Genomic DNA, 24,090 nt, shown 5'->3' on the forward strand with positions numbered 1-24,090 from the left:
AAACTGAAATACATCACAACGGAAACAATTTGAGCCATCTCAAAGTTCTAATCAAAAAAATACCAATTTTCCTTCTTTCAAGTAATAATGCAGTGACTTGATTTCCATACATCCTCATCTTTCAGGATCCAGAGGATCTTTGTTACCCATTTTTTTCAGGGCTATCCGTGAACTAATGCAGGAAAACAAAAGCCTTACTTTCTTGGTACAGAATTCAAATTGCTTAAATTATGATTTACACAGGATGGCATTAATATTAATATAGGCTTCTAATACTAGGGAAAAATGTGTATCTCAGAATCATAGGATGATTTGGGTTGGAAAGGGACATGAAGATCGTGTAGTTCCAAGACGCTACCATGGCCCGGAAGAGTGAGTACTGGAAGAAACAACTCAGTCACACTTGCACTGATAGAAGTCAGGCCTCATCTTTGATTTGGTCTGAAGACAAACTAATTGTCTTCTGTATAACTCTCATTGCAGAGAGCTAAAATGCACCATGCATAAATATTCCTGTACACAGATATTACCTAAAAGAAACCTCTTGCTTCCAGGCTGCATAGTAGGGTTTGAATTAGTTCCACTGATTAGAGAATTAAGAAATACAGGACATTACTACTTCTGCTTATTGTGGAAGTAACTCAAAACAAAATAGGATACATGAAGAGACATACACAGAAACACAGACATGCAGCCGCGTGGATGAAGATTTGTAGGAAAAACGTATTTTGTACAGAAGATGACAGAAGTGTTTCTACTCATAAATAAAAGGAGCTTGGAGTAATTTTATACTTGATTTTCTAGCAATTCAAGCTGGCTCCCAAGTGTGATTTTGTGCTGTGTGAAGGAACTAATTTGTCTCAGTGATAGATGCCTGTCTGGTACATCAGCTGCTAACAAACGTAATTACATATACTTTCTGTAAGAAAACACACAGATATGTCTGCACTATTCAAGCCTTAGTATTTTCATTTGATCTGGCAAGCAAGCCAGCAAAATTGCAAGTTTAAATGGCCCATATCCCCTTTAATTAGCACACAGATGTCCAACCAAGTTTCAAACCAGAATCAGCTCTGTGGAAAAGTGGAGTCCATGCTGGGAATGGAAAGCCACTTCTGACCACTGACATGACCTCATCTGCTGCTCTCTGGGGCTACTTTTTCATCACATTTCTCTTGTGTCTGAACACATGACATATCCTGAGTTTAATTCTATCAACTAACTTTCTGCATTCTCTTCCCTTTCACTTTTACAAAGCTGTATAGAAGACATGCAGATCATCAACTAGCAGCCAGATGTGCAGTGCAGCACTCTTTTCCCCACTTAATTAAACCACACAAATGAAAAAAAATTATACCTGAATACCATAATCAGTATCAGCTCTGATTAGTTTTCAATGGGATCTGCCTAATAAGACAGAGGTAAGAGGAAGACATTCCTGCTGAGTTTTAGAAAACAACTATTAAAATTGTGCAAACCAAAATCCAATTTTTTTTCCCTGGAATTCTACTGTCATTGCAGTTTGCACGCATGAATATGCAATCACTCAAAATGGAAAGTCATTTTGGTATCAGTTTGCAAAGAAATCTTAGAAAAAATCAACTTCTGAAACAGAGACACTGAAACATGTAGAAAAATGATAGTGTTTTCTGTAGATAGAACTGGAATTAATTTATGCCACATAAGGAACAGCCCCTTCTCTGCATTGCTTTCCTATAGTTTCATATGGTTGCATTCCAAAAATATCTACATGCATGCAAAAGCACCTATATTAAATACAAAATTAGTCATTAAAGACTAATTAGACATTAAAGAAAAAGTGCATGTGGGAATGAACACCATTTAAATTCTCACTAATGTATAAAACCATGCTCCTGACCTGCCAAGTCTTGGCCAAGCAAGAAAATAAAAACTCAGACCTGAATCAAGACTGCATTCAGTTCAAGCTTCCGAATATGAAAGCTCAGACACACAAGATCAAGAATGACTTTACAAAGTTTTGCCATCACATAAGTTTGCACCCCACACCTACACTGACCAAGAATTCTCAGGGTACCAGTTACTAAGGCACTGAGTTTGTCCTTTACAAAAACACAGAAGGAGAAAATATAAAAATGTAGCATACTAGTTAACATCCAGATGCAAGACACACATATGCTTAGCTGGGAAGAAGCAGAAAGTAACATGGTACAATTATTTAGACCAAGAGGTTGATTGCAGTTTCTCACACCTCTACATACCGTAATTTGAACTGAGATCGCACTTCCCCGTGTTCTATTTGAACCAGTTCATTGTAACAAGCAGTTACGCTGCTGTTCTCCATGAATTGCTGGAAGACAAATCAAGAGTGCATGAAATAGGCTGGAATAGTTTTAAACTGTTATTTCTGTTTCTGCATCTAAAACTTTAACTTTTAAAAGAGAGCTGGCATGAGGCCAGCAAAGGTCCACAAGGGTGGTAAAGCACCTCTGCTGAGAGACAGGCCAAGAGAGCTGGGACTTTTCAGCCTGGAAAGGAGAACGCTGAAGTGGAGAACATATCAAGGCGTATAAATATCAGAAGGGAGACTGTAAGAAGACAGAGTCAGCTTCTTTCCAGTGGTGCCCAGTGACAGGACCAGAGGTAATTGGCACAAACAGAAGCAAAGGAGTTTCAGGAATATCAGGCAACACTTTTTTTTTATTGTGAGGATGACCTCGGCACAGGTTACCCAGAGAGGCTGCAGAATCTCCATCACTGGAGATATTGAAAAGCTGTGTGGCATGGTCCTAAACTTGCCTTAGGGGGCTCTACTTGAGCAGGAAGGTTGGGCAAGATGACTTCTAGAGGTCCCTTCTGGTACTTTCTTTTCTGGTAGAAGTAAGTTTTTATTGTACCTTTTGTGTTGTGAATAATAATCTTTTCCTCAGGAATGAGTTTCTAGTTGTTAAGATACACAAATATCTAAATAAAAAGCAAGTATAAAAATATGCTAAATCCTTTACTGGATTTTCCCGTTTGGTTTTAGCAACCCACCAGAACACAGTCTTTCTAAAAAACCCCCAAATACAGTCTCATACAAAACCAGTATTGCCTTGATGTTTTATTTTGAACATCTATCCTTAATTCAGAATGGAAATTTAAAACCTTAGAGACATAAAACATAATGCTAAAAGAAAAAAAAATTAAAAATTTTCAAGCAAATATTGCGGCTAAAGCTCCAAAAGGGAAGTAACTTTGCTTCACCAGTAATCTCACTGAGCTGTCACTGTGAGTTCAGAAGTGCACAGAAGTATATAAAGTAAGAAGCATCTGACCACAGTGAAAAAAATTCTACTCCAGACAGGAAAGAATGTTCTGTATCTGTCAGGTCTAAAAGGTCTTATGCTTGGTCCTGCTGAAATCAGAAATTTTTGTTGCTACAGAAGAAGTAGATTCTCTGACTTCAGTTAAAGTTTATTGATCAATCACATGCACTGACTTTAGTTATCACAGGAAATGCCCTGTGTTGTCACTAGTTCTCACAGCACAGCTGCATGCACAGTCCAGAGGAGCATGCAAACCTCTAAAGAATAGCTTTCAAGAAATCTGTGCTTCTGTCCTGTATGAAAAACTGTGTTTTGGAGACCAATGGCTCAATTCCAAGTTGTGAGCAAAATATAAAAAAAGTAACATTAAAAACAACTGTTGGCATGGGTCTGTTCCACTCCTTAATGTTGACAACTTAAAATATTTCTGTAACTTTCACCTCACATGCTACAGAATGCATGGGAAAACAAAAGGTACAATAAAAAGTTGGCAGAACCAAAGCAAACAATGTTGTGTCTTCATATATCAAACTGCCTGCTAACAGACTTTTCTTCTACAGCAGTGTAGACCAAGATTTTCAGGTTTTGATTGCTCTTTTAAATATTCCGATACATTTGAGCTAAATTTAAAACAATAAGAACAACTCTCAATAATATAAAATTTATCTATGATGGCAATCTATTTTATGAAATAGACTTACTAGAATATACTAAGGCTCTCTATAAACTGAATTTTATAGTAGTGTGTTTTACTAAAAAAATTGAAGCACTGCCATTCACTGACAAAACTCTTGGAACAAATCTTTTGCTAAGAATCAAGAACTGCAGCTTATCAAAGTGCTAACCATGCTTTTAACTGTTGTATAGTCTTGTGCAGATGTACAGAAACACTTTATCTAAGTTCATAGTGCTGATGCTGGTCATTCGCTCGCTGACTCAAAACTGAGAAATCAACTGGACATGAAAATAGCAGGAAACATTTATTTTTCTAATCTGTGCTTCTAATGTGACAGAAGAACAAGAAGATTTCTGAACTCACAGATATTAGAGGGCAGACAAAACACTTTATTTTTATAATGTTTCATATTTATGCAGTACATTTTGATTTAAGTAACACATACTCTTAAATTATTTCTTACTTCATTATAATGGGATACCACTATTGTTCTATGCAGAACTTAGTACAAACCACAAGAGTTATAAGCTAGCAGGAATTCATCCTTCTTTTTGCTTAGCAATAGGAATTCATTTTAATATTAAAGACTTCTTTTACTCCAAACTAGTAAGTTTTAATAGTATCTGGTCAATGAGAATCAACATTTGTTTAGGAAAAGAAGTTTAAAATACAAGACAAGGTTGTAATTCAGTAACTGCAAGCTGATTAAGATCTCCTGTTTGCTGATTTAAATCATAGCTAAAAATCAGTCAGGAAGCTAAATTGCTTATTCAAATTAGCCCATCCTAAGTAGGCCACCACTATTAGATTTATGAAGCTCAAAGGAAAAAAAAAAATCAGCATAATTAATGTACTGGATTAGCAACAGCATTAATGCACAAACACAAGAGCTGTTAATGATATAGAGGGAGAGTCAGATGTAATAAAACAGACTTTCTTAAGAAGAAGGAAGAAAAACCAGAAATAAGTCAGCATAAAGAAAAAAATTATGACTTAAACAGGTTGCAATTGTCAAAAATAAATTTAATTTTTGCTGCTGAGGAAGAGACTCCCTGCAAATACCACCTATCTGAAGAGGGGTATTTTTAAATCTTTGTGTGGTAATGGATTTAGTCCCTACTGATCCCCATCCAAGCAAAAATAATTCCTATGTCCACTGCACAGCAAAAAAGAAACTCTGACATCAGATGTATTTTAAAGTCTTGAAAATAATTCCAATAGGGAATTATTACATTATTCAAGCTCTCTGATAAATGTGGGACAGCAAGAGAGAGTAGTTAGCGCAGCTGTCAGGTGCAAAAAGATTTTCCTTTCCAAGGCAGAGAGAACCACTGAGACGTGTCTCACAGCCACGGAGTCTTCTCTGACTTTACTCAGTACTACACCTACGGTTTAATCTAGCTTACAAAACACATTGCCCTGCATTGTGTTCAAATGCAACAGACCTGAGAAGTAATAAACTTCTCTTTGAAAAATATTTAAGCCCGAGAGAGAGAGAGGGAGAGAGAGAGAGAGAGAGAGAGAGGGAGAGAGAGAGGGAGAGAAACTACACTAATAAAGCCCTGGCATTCTTGGGCTGACCTTTCTCTTAGACTCACATTTCCAATCTTCAGAGCATCTAAGTGCTTTCAGAAATGCTTTGGCCCCACAATGCTCTTGCGGTACAGGCAGGATCTTATGCCTCTATTTTTGGGAGATAATCTGAAAATGGTCATTCGGGTTCATGTTCTGCTGTATAAACAAACTTGGGCTGAGCGTGAGTTGGCTCAGACACTGGACTCAGTATGAGCATAGGAGAATGAGATTTTTGCCTGGGTTAATTCCATCTCTTTCCTGATTTTCCTTACTACAGTTAATTTTCCTAAATATGTATATTATTAAGAAAATATATAAAGTTAATTCTAACTAATTCTCCAGATGTGCTTCTTTTGCTTAAGTACACATCCTTCCTTATGAATTGCTAAATTAAAAAATGCAGCTGGTTTATTTTAGAGTAACATAACATAATATCCATCCAGACCTACATTTTCAGACCTGAGAACTCCTGCCTTTTTGCTCTCTCCTACAAAGCCCTTTGAGGAGCAGTATGAACAGTTATCTTTCCTTCTGCTTCTGGTACAGGAGTGTTTCTAACGCTGTACTGAGAAGAATTGTTGCAAAGCACCATAACAGACATTATGGGGGAAAAAAAATCTTCACGAGCTGGACCAGGTTTGTAGTCCCTTTAGAAGAGAAATCCCAGCAGCCTGAGACACAGGAGGGGTCTGGGTGACGAGTCAGCATGCTGCGAAATGTTAATCAGAGTCTCCCACCCCTCTTTCTTAGTGCAGTCATAAAACCCACCCACGACCCAGCCAGACCACAAGAAGGTAATCTCAGTACAGCTGCCATTCTGAAAGGACCACCTAGATCACAGAGCTTTTTGGTTCATACGCTTCTGGAATACTCCTGAAAAGAAAACTAAATCAACTGCCACTGGTTTCTTATCAATAAATTTCTGACAGAAGAGGATGTGTAATTTTTAATTTGAGGAAAAAGTGTCTGTAATTTATGAAGCAACTATGTTTTCTATATTACATAGGCAATTTATACATACCCTATCAAAGCCTGCATCAAGAAGGGGAAGAACAGAAGTCTCTTCTTGGTCAGCAGATCTACAAAACAAAATCACATAAGCACAGAATTATTCAGGTTGGAAAAGACTGTTAGATCATTGAGTCCAACCTTTAACCAGGCAGTGCTAAGCCTGGTGAACCACTTCCCAAGTGTCACATCCACATATCTTTTAAATACCTGCAGGGATGGTGATTCCACTGTTCTGGGCAGCCTGTTCCAATGCTTTCTTTCAGGGAAGAACATTTTCCTAATGTCCAATCTAAACCTCTTTTAGCACAACCTGAGGCCATTTCCTATTGTCAGATCCCTTGATACTTGGGAGAAAAAATGGACCCCACTTTGCATGGAGGGTATACCCTCCTTTCAGGTGCTTGTAGAGAGAAACAAAGTCTCCCTGAGCTCCTCTTCTCCAGGCTAAACATCCCCAGCTCCATCAGTCACTCCTCACAGGACTTGTGCTCCAGACCCTTCACCACATCCACCGCCCTTCTCTGCACTCATTCCAGCACCTCAATGTACTTCTTGTTGTGAGGGGCCCAGAGCTGGGGACAGGATTCCAGGTGTGGCCTCAGCAGTGCCCAGTACAGGGGGACAATCTCTGCCCTGGCCCTGCTGCCCACACCATGGCTGATCCAGGCCAGGATGCCTTTGGCCTTCTTGGCCACCTGGGCACACCCTGGCTCATGTTCAGCCGCTGTCAGCAGCACCCCCAGGTCCTTTCCAGCCTCTCTGCCCCAGCCTATGGCACTGCCTGGGGTTGCTGTGACCCAGGGACAGGACCCAGCACTGGCCTTGTTGAACCTCACACCACTGGCCTCAGCCCATGATCCAGCCTGTCCAGATCCCTCTGCAGAGCCTCCCTGCCCTCCAGCAGATCAGCACTCCCACCCAGCTTGGTGTCACCTGCAGACTAACTGAGGGTGCACTCGATCCCTCGTCCAGGTCATTGATAAGATATTAAGCAGGGCTAGTATTATTTATTATAAGGCAACACCACACTTGAGGATTAGATGGCATGAATCTAACATAGTTCTCGAAATATAATGAACTCAGTGAGAAGAGTTTTCCTTAAATACATACAAAAAATCATACTGTTACAGAAGTTGGTGCTACATCTTCTATTGTAGGTATTTGCAGCTTCTATACAGCTTGATAGTTACTCCTACAGCAAACCTGGCAGATTCTCCACAGAAGTCATGTATCTCTTTACGTAGACACAAGGGGATTGCAAAAAAAGTATGAAGAAAATAAAAAAGATATTCTGTGATATTGTATGAGAAATAATCTAAAAAAATATTATTTAGATAAAAGTGAAGCTAAGTTGTAAAATCTTGTTCAGCAGCAAATTTAATTGATTTTCAAATCATGGTAGTAATAGTTCTCCTGACACTCTATTTCCTAACATTCTAATTGATTTAGGAAATGAATAAAAATGGTAATGGATTCAGTAGTGTGTAGGAGTTTTAACAAGGGTATTTGAAGATATTTGATCAATATATATTTAAGTCAGTAAGAATTCTTCCTAAAAGTATAGGTTATGAATTACTGAATAAGGGTTTAAGGACAACATTCTGGTGAATTTATCATCAACTGGATTGAAGTTTGCCCCACCACACAGTTCCATAAACAACAATTTGTTATTTATCTAGTTATTTTCTTTGGAAAGTAATACACACCTTTCTAGTTTGGATTCATATTTTCCTTTCCTCTTAGAAAAAACACATATCTGTCTGACTTTCTTACTATACAACCCATTATGAAGGTGACAGGGAAAATACTAGTTGGCATTAAAGAAAAGATGTTCAACACAAATAAAACATCAAACATCACTAGCCCATTTCAGGTAAAAAATAGTACATTTACTCTGTAAGATTTGCTAGTAAGATACTTTCTGTTATTAAAAAACTGTTATAGATTAGGTAACTGTTCCTATAAAGTAAAATGAAAATCTTTCACAAACCAGTAATACTTACGTGCGTGGAACCACAGCAAGTATTACAGTATGCTCTGATAGCTCTGTGGCACGAATAGACCTGAGGAAACAAAAATTTCTCAGTTACACTGAATGCTTTTTCAATATTGCTCTGAGTACCTTCGCTGAAAATATAAATGAAAGTCAGGACTGAAAGACACCACTGAGGCTAGACAACACAATAGTGCACTGCCAAACCTAACTATCCCCATTTAGACAAACCGTTTTCATTTTGGCACCAGATTTCTCATTTTGCTCTATCCAGGTAAGAAGGCAAAAGCTCCAAAACTTCAGTGTACAAACATCACTTTTCAGACCCACTCTTATGACCTAGCAAAGGTTTCTCCCGTGTACTCAGCTTATCTGGGGCAGACTGCCCTGAATGCGTGAGTTGAGAAAGGTCAGTACATGCAAAGCATCTTCAACACCCTTGACTAATTTAAACAAGAATCTCTACCCCCTCTCATATTTACCACTGTCCTTCTAGACATTGCAAAATTTTGTTTAGAGGGTGGGAAGTGCTTTCAAAGCATGAAAGTAAGAAAAGTGGGCATAGCAAATTACAAAAGACTACAATTCATTAAATACTGAATAAACAAAATTTTACCATGTTGCATATTACTGAGAAACCAAAAAAGATATGACCAGCTATCAGAAGAACACTCAGTTTGTGTTTTGCTGGCTAATGATAAGATTTTTTCACTCATATTACACTGTTCTGAATAAACAATCTTTATGTTTATCTGTTGGTCTTTTAGAAGAACTTAGACCAGCACAAATATTTGAGCATTAAAATGCCCCTTGTCATAAACATGGCAAATTTCAGCTCATGGCAGACTAGAAGCACAGTATGCAAATGGTGTAAATGGTATGCTTCAGCTGAAACAGTGTATTTTAGCAAAGGATCCCAATACTAAGCACTTGTACTCTTAAAACAGCTTAGACACAACCATGTGGACTAGAAGAGTGATGCAAACTTTTGTGAAGAACTGGCAGTGCCTGACCTTGTGGACAAACAAACACATTCCTTTGAAGTCTGCAGCTTCAGATTTTGCTGCAGCAGTAAGCCAGGAAAGAAGCAGCACCCACAGCAGGGAATAGTTTCACAACAGTTTCGGCTTATGCTCTGATAGAAACCCTATGACCTAGAGATAATTCTACTATTGAGCTTTGGCACAATGTAGTTTTCATATTGTTTTCATATTGTTTTCTACTATTCAGCTTTGGCATAATGTTGTTTTCATATTGTTATCCTCTTAGAGATATACACAAACTTCCTGGCCTCAGTCTCCAAACTTCCATTCTACTACAATTTTAGGTGTTCATTCTTTGTTTGTTGTTTTTATCTCCCCCACCTCGCTCCTCCCCCCGTCTTTTCGGTTTAAAAATAAGAGGTTTGGTTTCATACAATGTATTGCAAAGCTTAAGATAAGCATAAGGTGCTTTAGGTTACCTGCAGATATCTTCTGCATCAAAATACTTGGAGCTCCTGTGATCTATAACAATTATTTCCTGGTGCTTATCCAGGAAACATTCAAGTGCTGATTCCAGAGTCCAGGCAACGTTGCACCTGTATCCTGCTCTGTCACAAGCCCACCAGAAACCATTGCTTTGGTTGTCTTCTTTTGCAAAGATTAGCAAAACCTGCAGGGGACGGAAACAGCAGCACCACATTAAGTATGTAAAATAGTCTTCTGCATGGAGCAAGCCTTAACAAATACTTCTGCCCTTTGGAAGATTTAAGTCTGTTTTAATTAGTGGGAAGCTTGAACCACAGGCTGTAAATCAACCAATGCAGTAGTAATCTTTCTTAATAGATACCACAGTTATCAATAGATAATCAATAGTTAACAATAGTTAACTATATAAATAGTTAATAGTTTTAAACAAGGACTGTTTAAAAGTTTATGACAAAACCAGCTTGCCATATGATGATTTTTTTCTAACTGCTGTTCCAATTCAATCAGCAACCAGACAGTGTTCAAACATCCTTTCCATTCTTGTCAGGCCATCCCAGCTACACACACTTTTGATTGTAAGGAACTGTCTGAAATGCAGCTGCCTTAATTACCACTTATCATCCCTGAAGATATGGGCAAAAAATTAACACAGTTTTATGAGTTCTTTTCTTCTTTAATCACAAAGAAATGGCGTTAACCAATATTATTTCAAAGCTGAAAAGAACAGGCAACCAGGTATGTACAGGAGGAAAATTATTCAAATGTGAGAAATTTTTACCCAATAAATTGTACCAAGCTGTCCCTAAGCGTATAAAGTAGTTTAGACAATTTCAATTGAACACTTAAGGAACTGCTCACACAAGATCAGGTAGGAAGTGTATGGAGATGCCACTCTGAAGATCAAGGAGATGCTGTAGGAAGCCTGTTTGCAAGCTGACACACAGAATAGAAGCTGAAAACAGCTGTATTGTTGTGCCTCTCATGTAAAAGAAAGTGGTTTTCAGAGAGAATAAATTTTTCATCCTTGCCCCATAACATACAATTTATCAGTGTCCAATTTATTAATCCAAGTCATGGAGACATTCCCCATTGCAGTGCACACATTTACCATAGCGACCGATAACTAACCATGCTACCCTATGTGTCAGACAAAGAAAAGAGCTAATTTAGTGCAAATATGCTGTGAAAAAGAAGGCTTCAAAAAGTCAAAAGTCTATTCACAGCTATTAAAATTGCACAAAAAGTCAGCAGCCAGAGATTAGTCATGTATAAAGCAAAATCCTGTTCATTTCACAAATAAAAGTCATCCCCTGACTTTACTGAAACAACGTGTTCAAGAAAAATATGCAGAATTTTGCTCCAAATGCCCGCAGGAAAGGCCAATAACCTTTATCCACCTTGTTTTATGCAGCTGTGGTGTCAGCACATGAATTTCAGTACCATCAGTCTAGAAGCTAGAAAAGGTGACAATAGCTTTCTTCTTATCTTTAGCTGCCTGGATTGTTGAATTTTAAACAATAAAAAAATCAATCATTGTTACTGTGACAGTCAGAGTTCCATTAAACAATGGAAGAAAATTATATGCTCACAATTTCTGCAAATATTAAGACAGCAAAAGTTTCAATGTATTGGAAGGTTTTTGATTACAGCTATCAATAAGCAGATTTGGCTTACTGACACTTAACATCCAAGGTAACTGTTGTCACTCTTTTTAATCCCTAGGGTTTTTTCCCAGCCATCAAAGAGTTGGAAAGCAATGATGTGGCCAAGCTGCAGATTTTCTAATTCCTGAGTGAAGTCCCTACTCTGATACAATCTTCTGTTTGGTTCCAACTGCCATTAGTTTTATTTTGTTCCTGGTTTGAAATGTTATGGGGAAAGAAAATTTAAGGGGGGTGGGGGCGGCACGTTTTTTGATATCTTTCTTCTCTCAGCACTCCCAGTTTGGAAATAAAGGATGGCAAAATGCAATAATTTATCAGCTTTAAAATAATGGAGCTTAATTAAACCATCCAATCTCTCCCTGGTAGCTGATTATCAGTGCACAAATCCTTCTGAGAATATTAATTTTAAAAGCTGTTTTAAAGTGTTACTACTACACTTTCTCATTAACATTTGTATGGAGTTACTATGAATGATCCAAACATAATGTAACTAGAAATATATTTGAGCAATATACTGTCAAAGTATAGGCAAAAATATAATAATCCATATAAACAACATGATCAAGGAAATGCTTAAATTCAATCTGTGTTCCATGCCAAAAAACTTCAAAAAAAAAATTTTTTTTTGCTGCATGGTTTGCCAATGTTACTGTAAAAAGATCATTTTACTCAGTGTTGCCCTAGTTTAGGAATATCGTGAACTTTCTCTGTGGAGGCCTTTCCAATTTTGGTGATGTACTGAAATTTTTACTCTCTTTCTAAGTATTTGCTTCACACAACTATTGCACATCTTGTTCCCAGTTTATTATACAAATACAGAAAATGGACAAAAATTTGCTTTAAAGAGGTTGAAATACAAGAAACATCAGTTGAGGATAAACAAGCCACCAGAAGGAAAAAGAAAATTGCAGCACTTAAGAAGCTACTTAATTATTTTCAAATCATCATATCCTAGCAGGAGACTTTCAAGGTGGAAAAGACATGGTATCTCTGAATAAAGTTTCAGAGATACTCCTGTTATACTGGAATGAGAGAACAGGAAATGCTGTGCATCATCGTGCTTCATTTGCAGCTCATCAGGGAAGATCACAGTGTCAACGCTGTGAAAGAGATGATGGCAAATAAATGTCCTGAAAGGTGAGAAAATGCAGCATTTTAATAGGAACACATTGAAATGTTTATGAGCAAACATTTCTGCAAGAGGATCCAACACCTTTTTTATGTACACTAATTGTTTATAAAAATCACATCTCCCGTGTCCCTTGGAGAAAGCACATTTTTGTGTACTTTCAGCATGGTAATTTCTGAAATCAAACCATTCCTATTTACAATCCTTGGTGCAAAGTTGAGGCAATTGTGCAATCTGTATATGGGATGTTTGGAGGGTTGCAGCTGGCTGGTTTGCTCTGGACTCTTCCCTTTGCCTCTTAAGGCCAGGAGCACCTGGGTCACAATTCTGTACAAACGAAACCTGATTTTTATTCTGACATATATGGTCATGAAGTCCAGTGGGGAATCTATTAAATGATTTTATGGCAGGTCACAGGCAAAAGTGAGGTCACTTCTCAGACAAAAAATATATGCCATTTTGAGGTTGGCACAGGTGTCCCATAACAGCATAAAACACAGCAGAATAAAATGAAGTTTGCTAAGAAAAGCCCCAGTGGCAATTGTTGTAACAAGCAGAACTTCTCAGACAATTGTAAACATGATTAATCATCCACAAATAGACATGTAAAATGTGATATTCAGTAGCTGTTTGCAATGCACAGAGAAACACATAATTGTATGGTCAAGATGGAATAAAAGATTAGCACACATTTTTAAAATGTGGGGATGTGTGCATTACTTGCCAAATTATCTGAGGTAATGTGGCTTGTTCCAGAAACAAACAAGGTGGGTTTACATGAAGTGTTTTACTTAACAGCAAATAAGTTAATGTATAGCAACATCTTTAACAAAAATTCTTTAGTTAATGATTTCACTTAATAATTTCTGCTTGAGGCAGATTCTTTTCTTACATAGAGAATGTCAGCTTTTAAGAACAACAAAAATCCAACTCTGACTTGGGCAAATCAAATTTCTATGAAGTAATATCCTGACAAAAGCACTGAGAGTATTTGTAGTTGTTAAATATCTTCTGAATAATCTTTCTGAAGATGAACATGATCTAAAAACATTTTTCTGTGAAAAGTTCCACACTTCTATGTTGAAATTCTCTGCAAAACTAAAGGTTGTTCTGCTGTTAAAATCATTACTCCAAATCTTATTACAATATAAACAAGCAATTTCATCAGATCGAGTAATCATTAAGACTGAATGTAAAGCCATAAAACTGTAAAGCTTTATGATGCTTTTCTTCCACACATAGGTTTTTCACAGAAAGAGTGACTGGTGACTAAATATGTTTGCATTTTATAGAATTAACTGACCCCTAAATTAATTCAGATGAATTATATATCATTAAAACAATGTTAATTTCCTATAATCCAAGAGTTCCAACATCCACTATAAGCTGAAAAAAATAACACTTGGCATCTGATACTGTCACAAGAACAAAATGTACAGAAAAAGAAGCATGTATAGATAAGAGTTGTTGCTCCTTAGCTGAATTTGAACCTGTCTTGTTGGAGGTGATTTCTTGGGTTGGTGGTCCGTAAAACATAGTTCTCTGTCCTGTTACAGTTCTCTGTTCTGTTTGCTGTCCTGCAAAACCCAGCAAAACTGAACATATACCTAAATTTCAAACATATACCTAAATTTCATGAAGCTCTCAGCTTTGGTATATCAAAACGGAACAGTTTTTAATATCCAAAGAGGCAGCTCTTTCCCTGGTGATGCACATGCACTCACACTCCTACTGGTAGGACAGATACAAGGAATGAGGGGGTGTTAATGGAAATCTAGAGAGCTTATTTACTGACTTAATTTACCTGTAGATCTTCTCAAGCAATCAGATACACAAAACATACATTATGCCTCTCCCAGTCATTGTACAAGTGAAATTAAAGTATTATAGTTAACTAAAGAGTTTGAACCTTAATTTCTTCATCTATCAATACTGAATTGGCTCTCTCAGAAACTGAAGGAGCATCTTACCTGAATTGGGTATTGTGTCAGTCTCATGGGCCCAACTTGTACTTCTGCAGTTGAAGCCTGCTAAAGAAGAGAAATACAGATTTTTTTTTTCAGTCTGGTTCTTAAGAAGGTAGCATTTTACATACAAGAATTAAAGATCAAACAGAACCATGAAAGACACTAAAAAGCACACTGGCATATGAATAGCAGCCTTAATTTTGTTACTTTGAAGTACATCGTTCATGAACATCTTTACCAAATTCCTATTTTTGTTTTACTTGTCTGTAAGTTAAAAATGGTAGGGTTTTAAATAAGGGAGCGAGAAACACACACTTCCTTCTCCCTCTTTCCCCAACAGAGTACTTAGGTTACATAGAAGGACTTGTTTTTACTGGAGACTACAGAAAGCTATTTATCTTTGGCCGAAAGTTATTAATTAGAATGTAATACTGAACTTTTCTTAAAGGTCTTGTGACATATTCTAAATAATAATGTTTTAATGGGATTGATAGGGAAGGAAATGACTTCTGAGAAAAGTGAACTTGTTTGGGTTGCAGATTGAAAGTTGTTTTCCAGAACCATAGCCTTCAGTTTTCAGGCAAAAATATCACTGCCATGTGGGCCATGACATTTTCAGAAGACATGATAGCACATCATAATTTAAACCTGCTGCAAGAAAGCCAGTACATGTGGGCTGTGGTTGCTTTGTTTGTTATACTTCTTAGGAGCTGGACTATGTTAATACTTTTTGTGTCTTGATACATTTCAGTACACTTCTCCTGTACACTACTGATTTGTTTCACTTCAGACCATTAGCTACAGAAGGTTGTTAAGCAACAGAACAATACATATGCCCTCACACAGGTACACGTGCTTAACGAGAAGAGTCTTTAAACCCTTAAAACGTTAATGCATATGGAGAATTAGCTGCAAGTTGCCAATCTCCAAAAGGGCAGATTCCTTGCTTTCGTGGTCACCAGTTACCCCAGGTGCCCCAGGTGTAGATGAGTTAAAGCAACCACCCTCCAAGACACGTAATCTGACCAAAACCCTAATTTTTAGGCAGATTCCCAAGGCCATTCCCTGGCACACAGGAATGCTGGCAAATGCCTATTTCTGTGGCATTTTTCTCTGTGGTGCTCATTAGTCTGAACCTTTTATGCAGGCAATACTTAATCCTTAAAAAATGTATTTTTCAAAGGAATGTGTATAAACATTTAAAATAGATGAAGTTCCTGGTATTCTACTCTTTTCTTTAGAGAATACAATACTGTGTTAAGCATTAACAGCCTTGCCTGCACATGAGACAGTGGCATTATGTATAGCTACATCTGACACGCTGGACTTTCATGCACCACTGCGCATCGATTCTTCTCAGCACAACAACATACGTCAGAAGGTGGTAACGGGCAGCACTCCAAAAGATTAAACTACAAAGCCTGCCACTGTTTTCCAAAGCAAAAACTGCCCCCAATATAAGTGTAGTTAACCTCTCCTTTTCTCACAGAAAAGCTTCACTTCCCACTTGCGCTCCTGCTGTAGCAGAATGTAGCTTAGTGCCAGTAAGCATATCTGAACAGAAATGGAAGTTAGCACCCATCATCAACCATGAGTTAAGAGTAAGTTAAAGAAAAAATCCCCTGAAAGCTCACAGCTCCTATTCCCCCCAACCAAAAGAGAAAAACAGCACATTCACACTCCAATGGTATTCAATAGGAAAATCTTTTATCATCATACACTTTGATTTAAAAACAAAGTTTTGAAGTGATATCATTACAAATCTGTAAGACTACACAACAGACTTCAGTCAGTCCCACAGTAAAAGCATGTTTTTTGACAACACATAGCTCAAACTGTCTCAGAAGGCATGGATCAAAAGCATGAGACTCTTCAACAAAAGAAGAATACAGACACATCCATGTGTGTTTGGACACAGATATGTATTTTATTCTCCATTTATTAATGCCAGGGAAATATCAGGGAACTCACATTGTAAATGAAGGCCTTCCACTTTCTACTGCTTCAGAAGATATCCAGCGTTAGTCACTCTGTATTGTCAAAAATGGAATAACTGTGTCCAAGACACAGATCAATGCAGGCAAGTCTATCAAGTCCTTTACAGAGATTACTTTATGGATTAGCCACTTTTCTTATCCTGTTTATTTTAAAACAACAGCAACAAAATAATCCACTCACTCAGACTCTGACTCAGAGTTTTTCTCCCGGCTGTTTCTGTGTCAGCCTCATGAATGAATAGAAAACACTTGAATAGAAGGACAAAAAAAATCAGAGTCTTTCTCTTCCTCCCTTCCTTCCAGATTCAGGGTGCTCTTGCCTTTCCTAACAGCAGAAAACTAGGTGAAAATTAGAAAATCGGAGACTCCTGATGTAGGTGAACGTGTCCCTGTCCTGCTCATTGCAGACTTGACGGGGTCAGAGCCACAGAGAGATGCAGAATAGATGCTATTCTATCTGAAAGATTGCTATGTATAGTCTTTGAGTTCCTAAAATGCTCAACTTCATTACTTATACAATGCACGGAAACAAATGGGACAAATTAAGGTTGGTAATGAGCCTGAATATGGGAAGGATAAATAAACCTCATTAGATATAGCAAAAACTATGTCTGACATCCTCCTTTCTGGTCTTTAAGTTCTGAGTCTTGTTTCACAACCTGAATCAGACTTGTGGATTTATATGCCCAAACTGCTGTGGATATAAGTGACTGACTCACTTTTCTCTGTCAATCTCAGCTAAAGGAGGCAGCAAAAATAATGACATGTGTGCCTGGCCTTCACAAATGTCCTACAGATCTCTCACTGGCCTGAAGGAACTAATTCCACATCTTCTGAACTCCCAGAAGAGTCTGACCATGTGGACATTGTGTATTAGTGATACCATGACCATACCTCTGTTCATTTCCTCACTTAAGTAAATATCACATTGCTGATGATTTCCAATTTAAATAAAGCTCTCATTATTTGACTGACTGCCAGGAAGGACTGCTAATAGATCTGCAACCTAAATCAATTAGTGTAGTATCTCATAACAGACTTTTCTGGTAAAACATGCAGAGACAAGCCTAATTCCAAAGAGGCCAGTGAGAAAACCCCTAATTTCAGTAAGCAGAGGAAAGAGACACTGTATTGAAAGCAAAGAAATAACCACCTAGAAATAATAATGGCATAAAACTAGTGGAAAAAAGTTTGTTTTAACATTTTTAACTGCCCAATATTATTTTCAGTATCATTGTAATCTCCTAAGCAATCTCCCCAGAAATCAGCTATGAAACAAATAATTAGACAACGTCAATAGCACTTTCTTAGCTCTTATGCTTTTTTGCAAAACAGTGATCACCAATTACCTTACTATCATAGCAGTGCCATTAAGCAAAATGCATTCCTACGTCATTGAATTTTCACCTTTTTAAGTCATCAGTACAAAAGTCTTTACCCCAGTATGGCTGCAGACCTACAGCCCATGCAGTTTATGAATCATCAATAATTACCAACACGCCACTGTAATTAGTATAGACTAATTAGTACAGCAAAATCTTCTTGCTTAATTCTGTGCTGCTTCAGAGTAACAATAGCAGCCAGAGCGAACCAAGCAGGGATGCAAAGGTGTTGGTGAATTTGGCCTCTTGAAAAGGCTCAGGAGGGATGTGCCAGTTGAGAAGCAACAAGCAACAAGATGTCAAGGTCCCTCTGGACACCTTTTTGCCCTGAAGGCTCCCTGCCCTCTTCCCTTTCCCTTTCACTAGTGCATCCCTTCATTCAGCTTTGCAATGTTTTCAGACATCTGCCCCTTTGGTTTTGCAAGCCAGTAACACCAATCTCTTTTTGACCCAGCTTTCACCTCAGCCTTGTGCTCCCCTGGCTGCATCTTTGCCAGGGCTCTTTTGCACTTCCCTCCAGCTCAGTTTCCTCTACCCTCACTGCTGGTGAAGATTGACACTTCAGCCTGTTCTTTGGCTATTGGAATTTTCATGTTTGAATGTAACACTATTTTCAACCTCAAGTCCCTTGGTTTTTGGGTTTTTCTCCTGGCCCAACTGCAGTCCACAGCCATGTATGACTTCAACCCTGGACTTAGTCTTGCATGAATTTCCTTACAAAACACAGGGCCAAGAGCTGTTGTCCAACACTCTTGGCCTGGAGCTGGTGTCCTGCACTTCTGCCTGCTACAGCACACCAGACAAGGATGCCCATCTCCCCTTCTGCTGTTCAGCAAAGCTACACTTCTCTGTTCTTCCCCCTTTTTTTTTCTTTGTCCTGTCTTCCTTAATAGAACTATATCACAATCTTTCTCCTTTTTTAGTTTTTTTTCACTTCTGATCCATCCACTTCCACAGGCATTTTTGTATAGTTTAACACTAGGCCACTCGTTCTCTGTTTGGAGTCTCTCCCTCTTTGTCAGCTTCTACAGTTACAGAGACTATCACTTGACCTGTTTAGCAATTTGTGTTTATAAAGAAGGGGCAGATTTATGCGAGAAAACTGGAGAGCTCTTTTCACCTCTGAGTCAAAAAACCCCTAAATGATAATTTGGCAAAGGCTGGGAGACTAAAGATGAATCACTCTTAGAGAACATACTCATACTGCTGGAGCTTGGTCCCGAGCTAGATGGTTTTTGTGGTCTGACCTCCCCAGCTTTTTCAGGCACCATCTTTCCCTGCTTCACTCATTTGCCTGACTGACTCTTTATCCTCTCCATCCACCAGAACAGCTACTGCCCCAGTAACTACAGCAACTCTCTTTCAGGAAAGACGGCTCTCTCCCACCTTGTTGCCAAATTCTGTTGGGTTTTTTAGTTGTTGTTTTTACTTATTCCCCCGTCAGATTCTCCCTGCTGTGGTTTCCAATTGACTTTTACATCTGCTTGCTGAGATGCTCGTCCCCTTCATTTTCCTCACCCCCACTAGAGGGCTGCCAACTCACTGTGCTCCACCAGCTCTCCCCTCTTGCCAGATGACTGCCACTTTCCACGGAGTCCAGAGGAGCATTAGATAGCTGATAGCTCAACTCTGAAGTTAATGCAAGGTCATGCTATTTTATTTTCTGAAAACAATGATCAAACACATATACCACTCAGAAGAAATATAGTTTTATCACTGCTGGTTCAGCCACTGCAGTCTCTGCAAGCACTCCTAAGAGAAGTCTGACCCATGAGATACGTAGGCCAAAAATACACACACGCATTTGGAAGTGGTGGCCTGTTAACAATATTTGTGACAACACACACTGAGGCATACAGCATAAAAATACTACATCCACAGGCAACACACGGGACCCCAAATCCACAAGACCTGTAGGTTTGGCAGGGTCTGCTTGTAGCTCAAGGGTAGAGTTCACAAACCTGCATCTGGTTCTTTTGCCTCAAAAGCAATTGGGCTGAGGCCACATCAATACCCCCGGTTAAAGCTATGTCACTGCATGCAAGAGAATTAGATATTTACGAGGGAGCAGAACAAAGTCAAGAGAAAGAAGAGCCCCTCCTTCCATGACTGCTTTCACCTCTGGGTGATGAAATTCAGCTCCTCTTGCAAACTCTCACGACCATGACCTTTGAGCTCCTTTTCTGCAGTGACCTGTGCCTGAAAAGGAGCATTAAGCCCTAACTTTCTTTCCTACCTCCTTCTTCCCCACCAACCTTGTCTTCACCTGGTGGGAGAGCACTCCTTTAGGAGTGAAGCATTTGAAACCAAGCATGGCTAGGCACAGAATATCACATATCAGATCCACCAGCCCACTGCCGTCCCTGCATTTCTCCTGTGCTCTGAATACCAGCCTGACTGGGTTCCTGAGTCGACCTGCCACAGAGATGCCTCTGTCTGCAAACTCTGCGTGTTCTTCAGTGTGAGCCATATGCCAAGACACCATATCTTAGTAGAGATAAGATGGTCACCAGTGCTGGAGATAAGCAGAAGCCCTCATAAAAACTTCAAATAAAAGATCAAATGCCAAAAATTGAATTTCTGTGAATTACATAGTTGATAATATAATGAACATCTAAGTTGGTTTGAGTTTTTTGTATTTCATTCTCAGAGTCCACTTCTCCTTTGCACAAACTCCTTTTGTGGAAAGCTGAGAAGTTTTGTCTCACAATCAGCTTCAGGAACAGATGTTAAGATTTCTTTCTTCCTTCATTCTCATTCCTCTCTATATGGTTTCCTGGCTTGTGTTTCAAATAAGAAATTAGAAAAAAATAAGTAGTCAAAACCACAGATCTGTTTCTTCTCTATTTCTCACTCCTTTTTTTGTGCCCAGGACATAAATCATCCTTTTTAAAGCAACTAGAGTCCATAGTGCTCATATAATCTTGATGTTTCAATTTAAAATCAATGTTAAGGGAAGAAAAGCAAACCAGGGGGATGCATGTAAACCTCTGAAAGGCATGGCAAAGAGAGAGAGAGAAACAAAAGGCAGTTAGCACCATCAGGTCACAAGTAGTGGATCACCCTAAGGAAAACAAAAATTAAGAAATTAATATCAATGTCCAGTTGATAGAGATTTTAGATGACTTCTTGAACAAGCAAGCTGACACTTGCTCACTTACTATTGTAAACTAATCCTATGACACTTGCTATTGTAAAATATTCCTATGAGGTTTAAGATAATAAATGTGTATCTGATATAAAATGATAACTGAAGAAAGAATATTATTTATGGCTTTTTGCATTCTGTTCACAGTTTGGTAGCAGCTTCCTTGTGAACACATTATCATAATAGGACAACAGAACAAACAAGCAGAAAAGACACTAGTTCAGCCATTATGGTACTACATTTGGCATACAAACTACCACTGTTGACCAGTCCTCAATTCTGCTCACAGCAGCAGCTACTCTGAGACCTTTCAAGGCTGCAAAAGACTCAGAAACTCTCTATCCACAGAGAGTAGTCCACATCCCATTTATTCCTATAATTTGCAGATTAGAGCTTTCAACAGCATCTGGAAGCAGTCCTGCAGTTTGTACCCACAATTTCTCACCATGCACATTTTTCTTACACAGATTCAAGGACCACGATCTACTATTAGGATCACTTCCAAAATTCTGGTTCTTGGTATCAACATAGAATAAATCTGGTATAAGACACACAGTTGGTTGAACACATTTGAGTACGATGATCCTTAAAAAAACCCCAAAAATCTCTAGGGAGATTTCTAAACACATTCCCAGTTTCAAAAAATCTGTGAGGAGCAATGAAAAAAAATTGGTCAAACCAACCACTCTTGGTCCAACATCCTGTCTTTGGAAGTGGCCAAAAGCAGATGGAAAACTGGAAAATGCAAAAGCAGGACAAGCACAGAGTGACACTGTCCCTTATACCACCTAACCTTGTTTTTAGAGCTTGTCTTAGCTTATGCTTTTCTGCTCAAAAAGCAACAGGACATGTAAATTAAGATCATCCCTTTCTTCACTGACCATGTAGCGTGTCTCAAAACTCACAGCACTGGGAAATTTCCTCCCCTTCCCCCAGATATTGGGAACATGAATAAGAAGAAGGGTTTGGCTAATGGCTCGAGATGTTCACTGAAACTCCAATGAATAAAGAATCACAAAAATTTTGGTGTGAGGGGACCCCTGAAAGCCATCTGGTCCCTTCAAGTGGTGCAGTTGCAATGCTTGATCAGGTCAGCCATGGCTTTGCCTATCCCTTGTCACTCTGGCTGCTGCTCAGCAATCACATTCCAGCCTGTACTGATAAGACAGGAAGTAAAATCCATTTTCTGGACAAGTGCTTTAATTTCCTAACTACTATGTTACAGTTCTGGAAGGAAAAACAACTACAGAATGCATCAAGCTTATTTTGAATACTTTTGCCTTTATCAATAGAAGTTTCTCTGCAAGTATATTTATTTTGTTAGCACACAAATTTCACTTCACTGAATACGCTTGGCAGGTAAGTTATGTTAATGCCCTTGCAGTGTGAAGAGGTGAAGGGAAAACAAACTTTTACAAACATCTGTCAACGAGAACAGAATATGTCCAGACTTATGGATCTTGGCATGGTGAGACTTCTTTCTGTAAATCTGTCTGTCATTACTGTCCATTCTCAACTTTGCAGAAGCATGAGTCACACACATTACTGGGGAATCCGATCAAATTTCTTTACCTTAGGGAAAAACACACCAGCTGAGACTGAGCTGTTTCAAAAATACATGCACTGGTGTCTGGGAGAGAGCAAAATCCAAGACTATAGATACAGAGAGTTATAGAAGTTAATTGTATTTTTGTATTTGTATGTTGAGGTAGTCAAAAAAGCAACCAGTGTGAGAAGAGCAACAGGGATCCAAACAAAAAAAACTTTATACTACCATGTAAATTTATGGTGAACCAACACTTTCAATGTTGTACATAATCTTTTGCTTTCCTTGAGATCAATTAATAAAAACCAGAAAAAGTGAAGAGAAAGCAACAAGAATAATAATGACATTTCAAGAATCTTAGGCTGCTGCTTCTAGGAAGAGAGCTTCCTAAAGAACTGAACAGGTACCTATGAAATCAGGAGCAGCATAGAGCAGAATGAAGAATGACTCACCAAGAGTATTCCCAACACAAGAAATTTGATGCTTGCACTTAGAGCAGGCCACTGGAAGGGGCATTGTTAAAAGAGCAGTTGAACAAAACTCACCAAAGGTAGGCCCCTGTGCTGCTGCAGAACACATCAGTAGGAACATAACTTCAACTCACAGGCCTTTCAGTTATAAGTTAAGAGAGGCCCAGGGAGTGATCCCTCTCCATCTGCCCTCTTTTCTCTCTAAAGAGCCTAAGGCTCTTTACACTTGCCCAAGACAAGGTAACAGGCAGACAGGCTTATGGTTTAATACAATAGATCAATTCTTGGGCATGGCTATTAAAATTGATAGAAAAACCCCAAGAAGTGAGTTTCAGTACTGGATATTTCAGATAATAAAATCATAGAAATATGAACAGAAACAGATAGAACATAATTTGCAGGAAGAAATTAGCTAAATAGTTATGACAGTCTTCCATCACCTCTTGGCCTAGGTAAATACTCATAACTTGTGATGCGTACTGCTAATCTGCAATCAAACAATCATTTTAAAATGCAAAATTTACGTTGCCTTCCAAACACTGATTAAGAAAAAGCATCTGGAAGTTACCTACATACACTTGAGTTACCTATCTCAGTTAATTTAATGTTACTCTTCCAGTAGTAAAACCCGAAAAATGTAGTTGTCTTGGCTTTTGCTGTTTAGAATAAACTATTTAGCATTTTACTGAAAATAAACAAAATCACTAAGATTATGCCCCTTGACAGTGTGAGAGCAGTCAGAAGCAGCACCTGAAATCCTGGTGTGCAAGTGCACA

General features: G+C 38.5%; 1 protein-coding gene across 6 annotated transcripts in view; it reads right to left on the reverse strand.

Moving 5' to 3' along the window:
* The window catches only part of PDE8B (phosphodiesterase 8B), an 80,275-nt gene that overhangs the window by 26,241 nt on the left and 29,944 nt on the right, over window positions 1-24,090 (reverse strand). For 4 of the 6 annotated variants that reach the window (XM_064403836.1, XM_064403837.1, XM_064403832.1 and 1 more), the window contains exons 2-6: window positions 14,775-14,834; window positions 10,005-10,195; window positions 8,553-8,612; window positions 6,560-6,617; window positions 2,241-2,329 (exon numbers count right to left, since the gene is read on the reverse strand). In XM_064403836.1, coding sequence (XP_064259906.1) covers window positions 2,241-2,329; window positions 6,560-6,617; window positions 8,553-8,612; window positions 10,005-10,195; window positions 14,775-14,834 — 458 coding nt within the window. The remainder of the gene's footprint in view (window positions 1-2,240; window positions 2,330-6,559; window positions 6,618-8,552; window positions 8,613-10,004; window positions 10,196-14,774; window positions 14,835-24,090) is intronic. The other 2 variants (XM_064403833.1, XM_064403835.1) reach the window with 1 other exon arrangement.

Source organism: Passer domesticus, chromosome Z (genome assembly GCF_036417665.1).
Source record: "Passer domesticus isolate bPasDom1 chromosome Z, bPasDom1.hap1, whole genome shotgun sequence".
NCBI classification, from domain to species: domain Eukaryota; kingdom Metazoa; phylum Chordata; class Aves; order Passeriformes; family Passeridae; genus Passer; species Passer domesticus.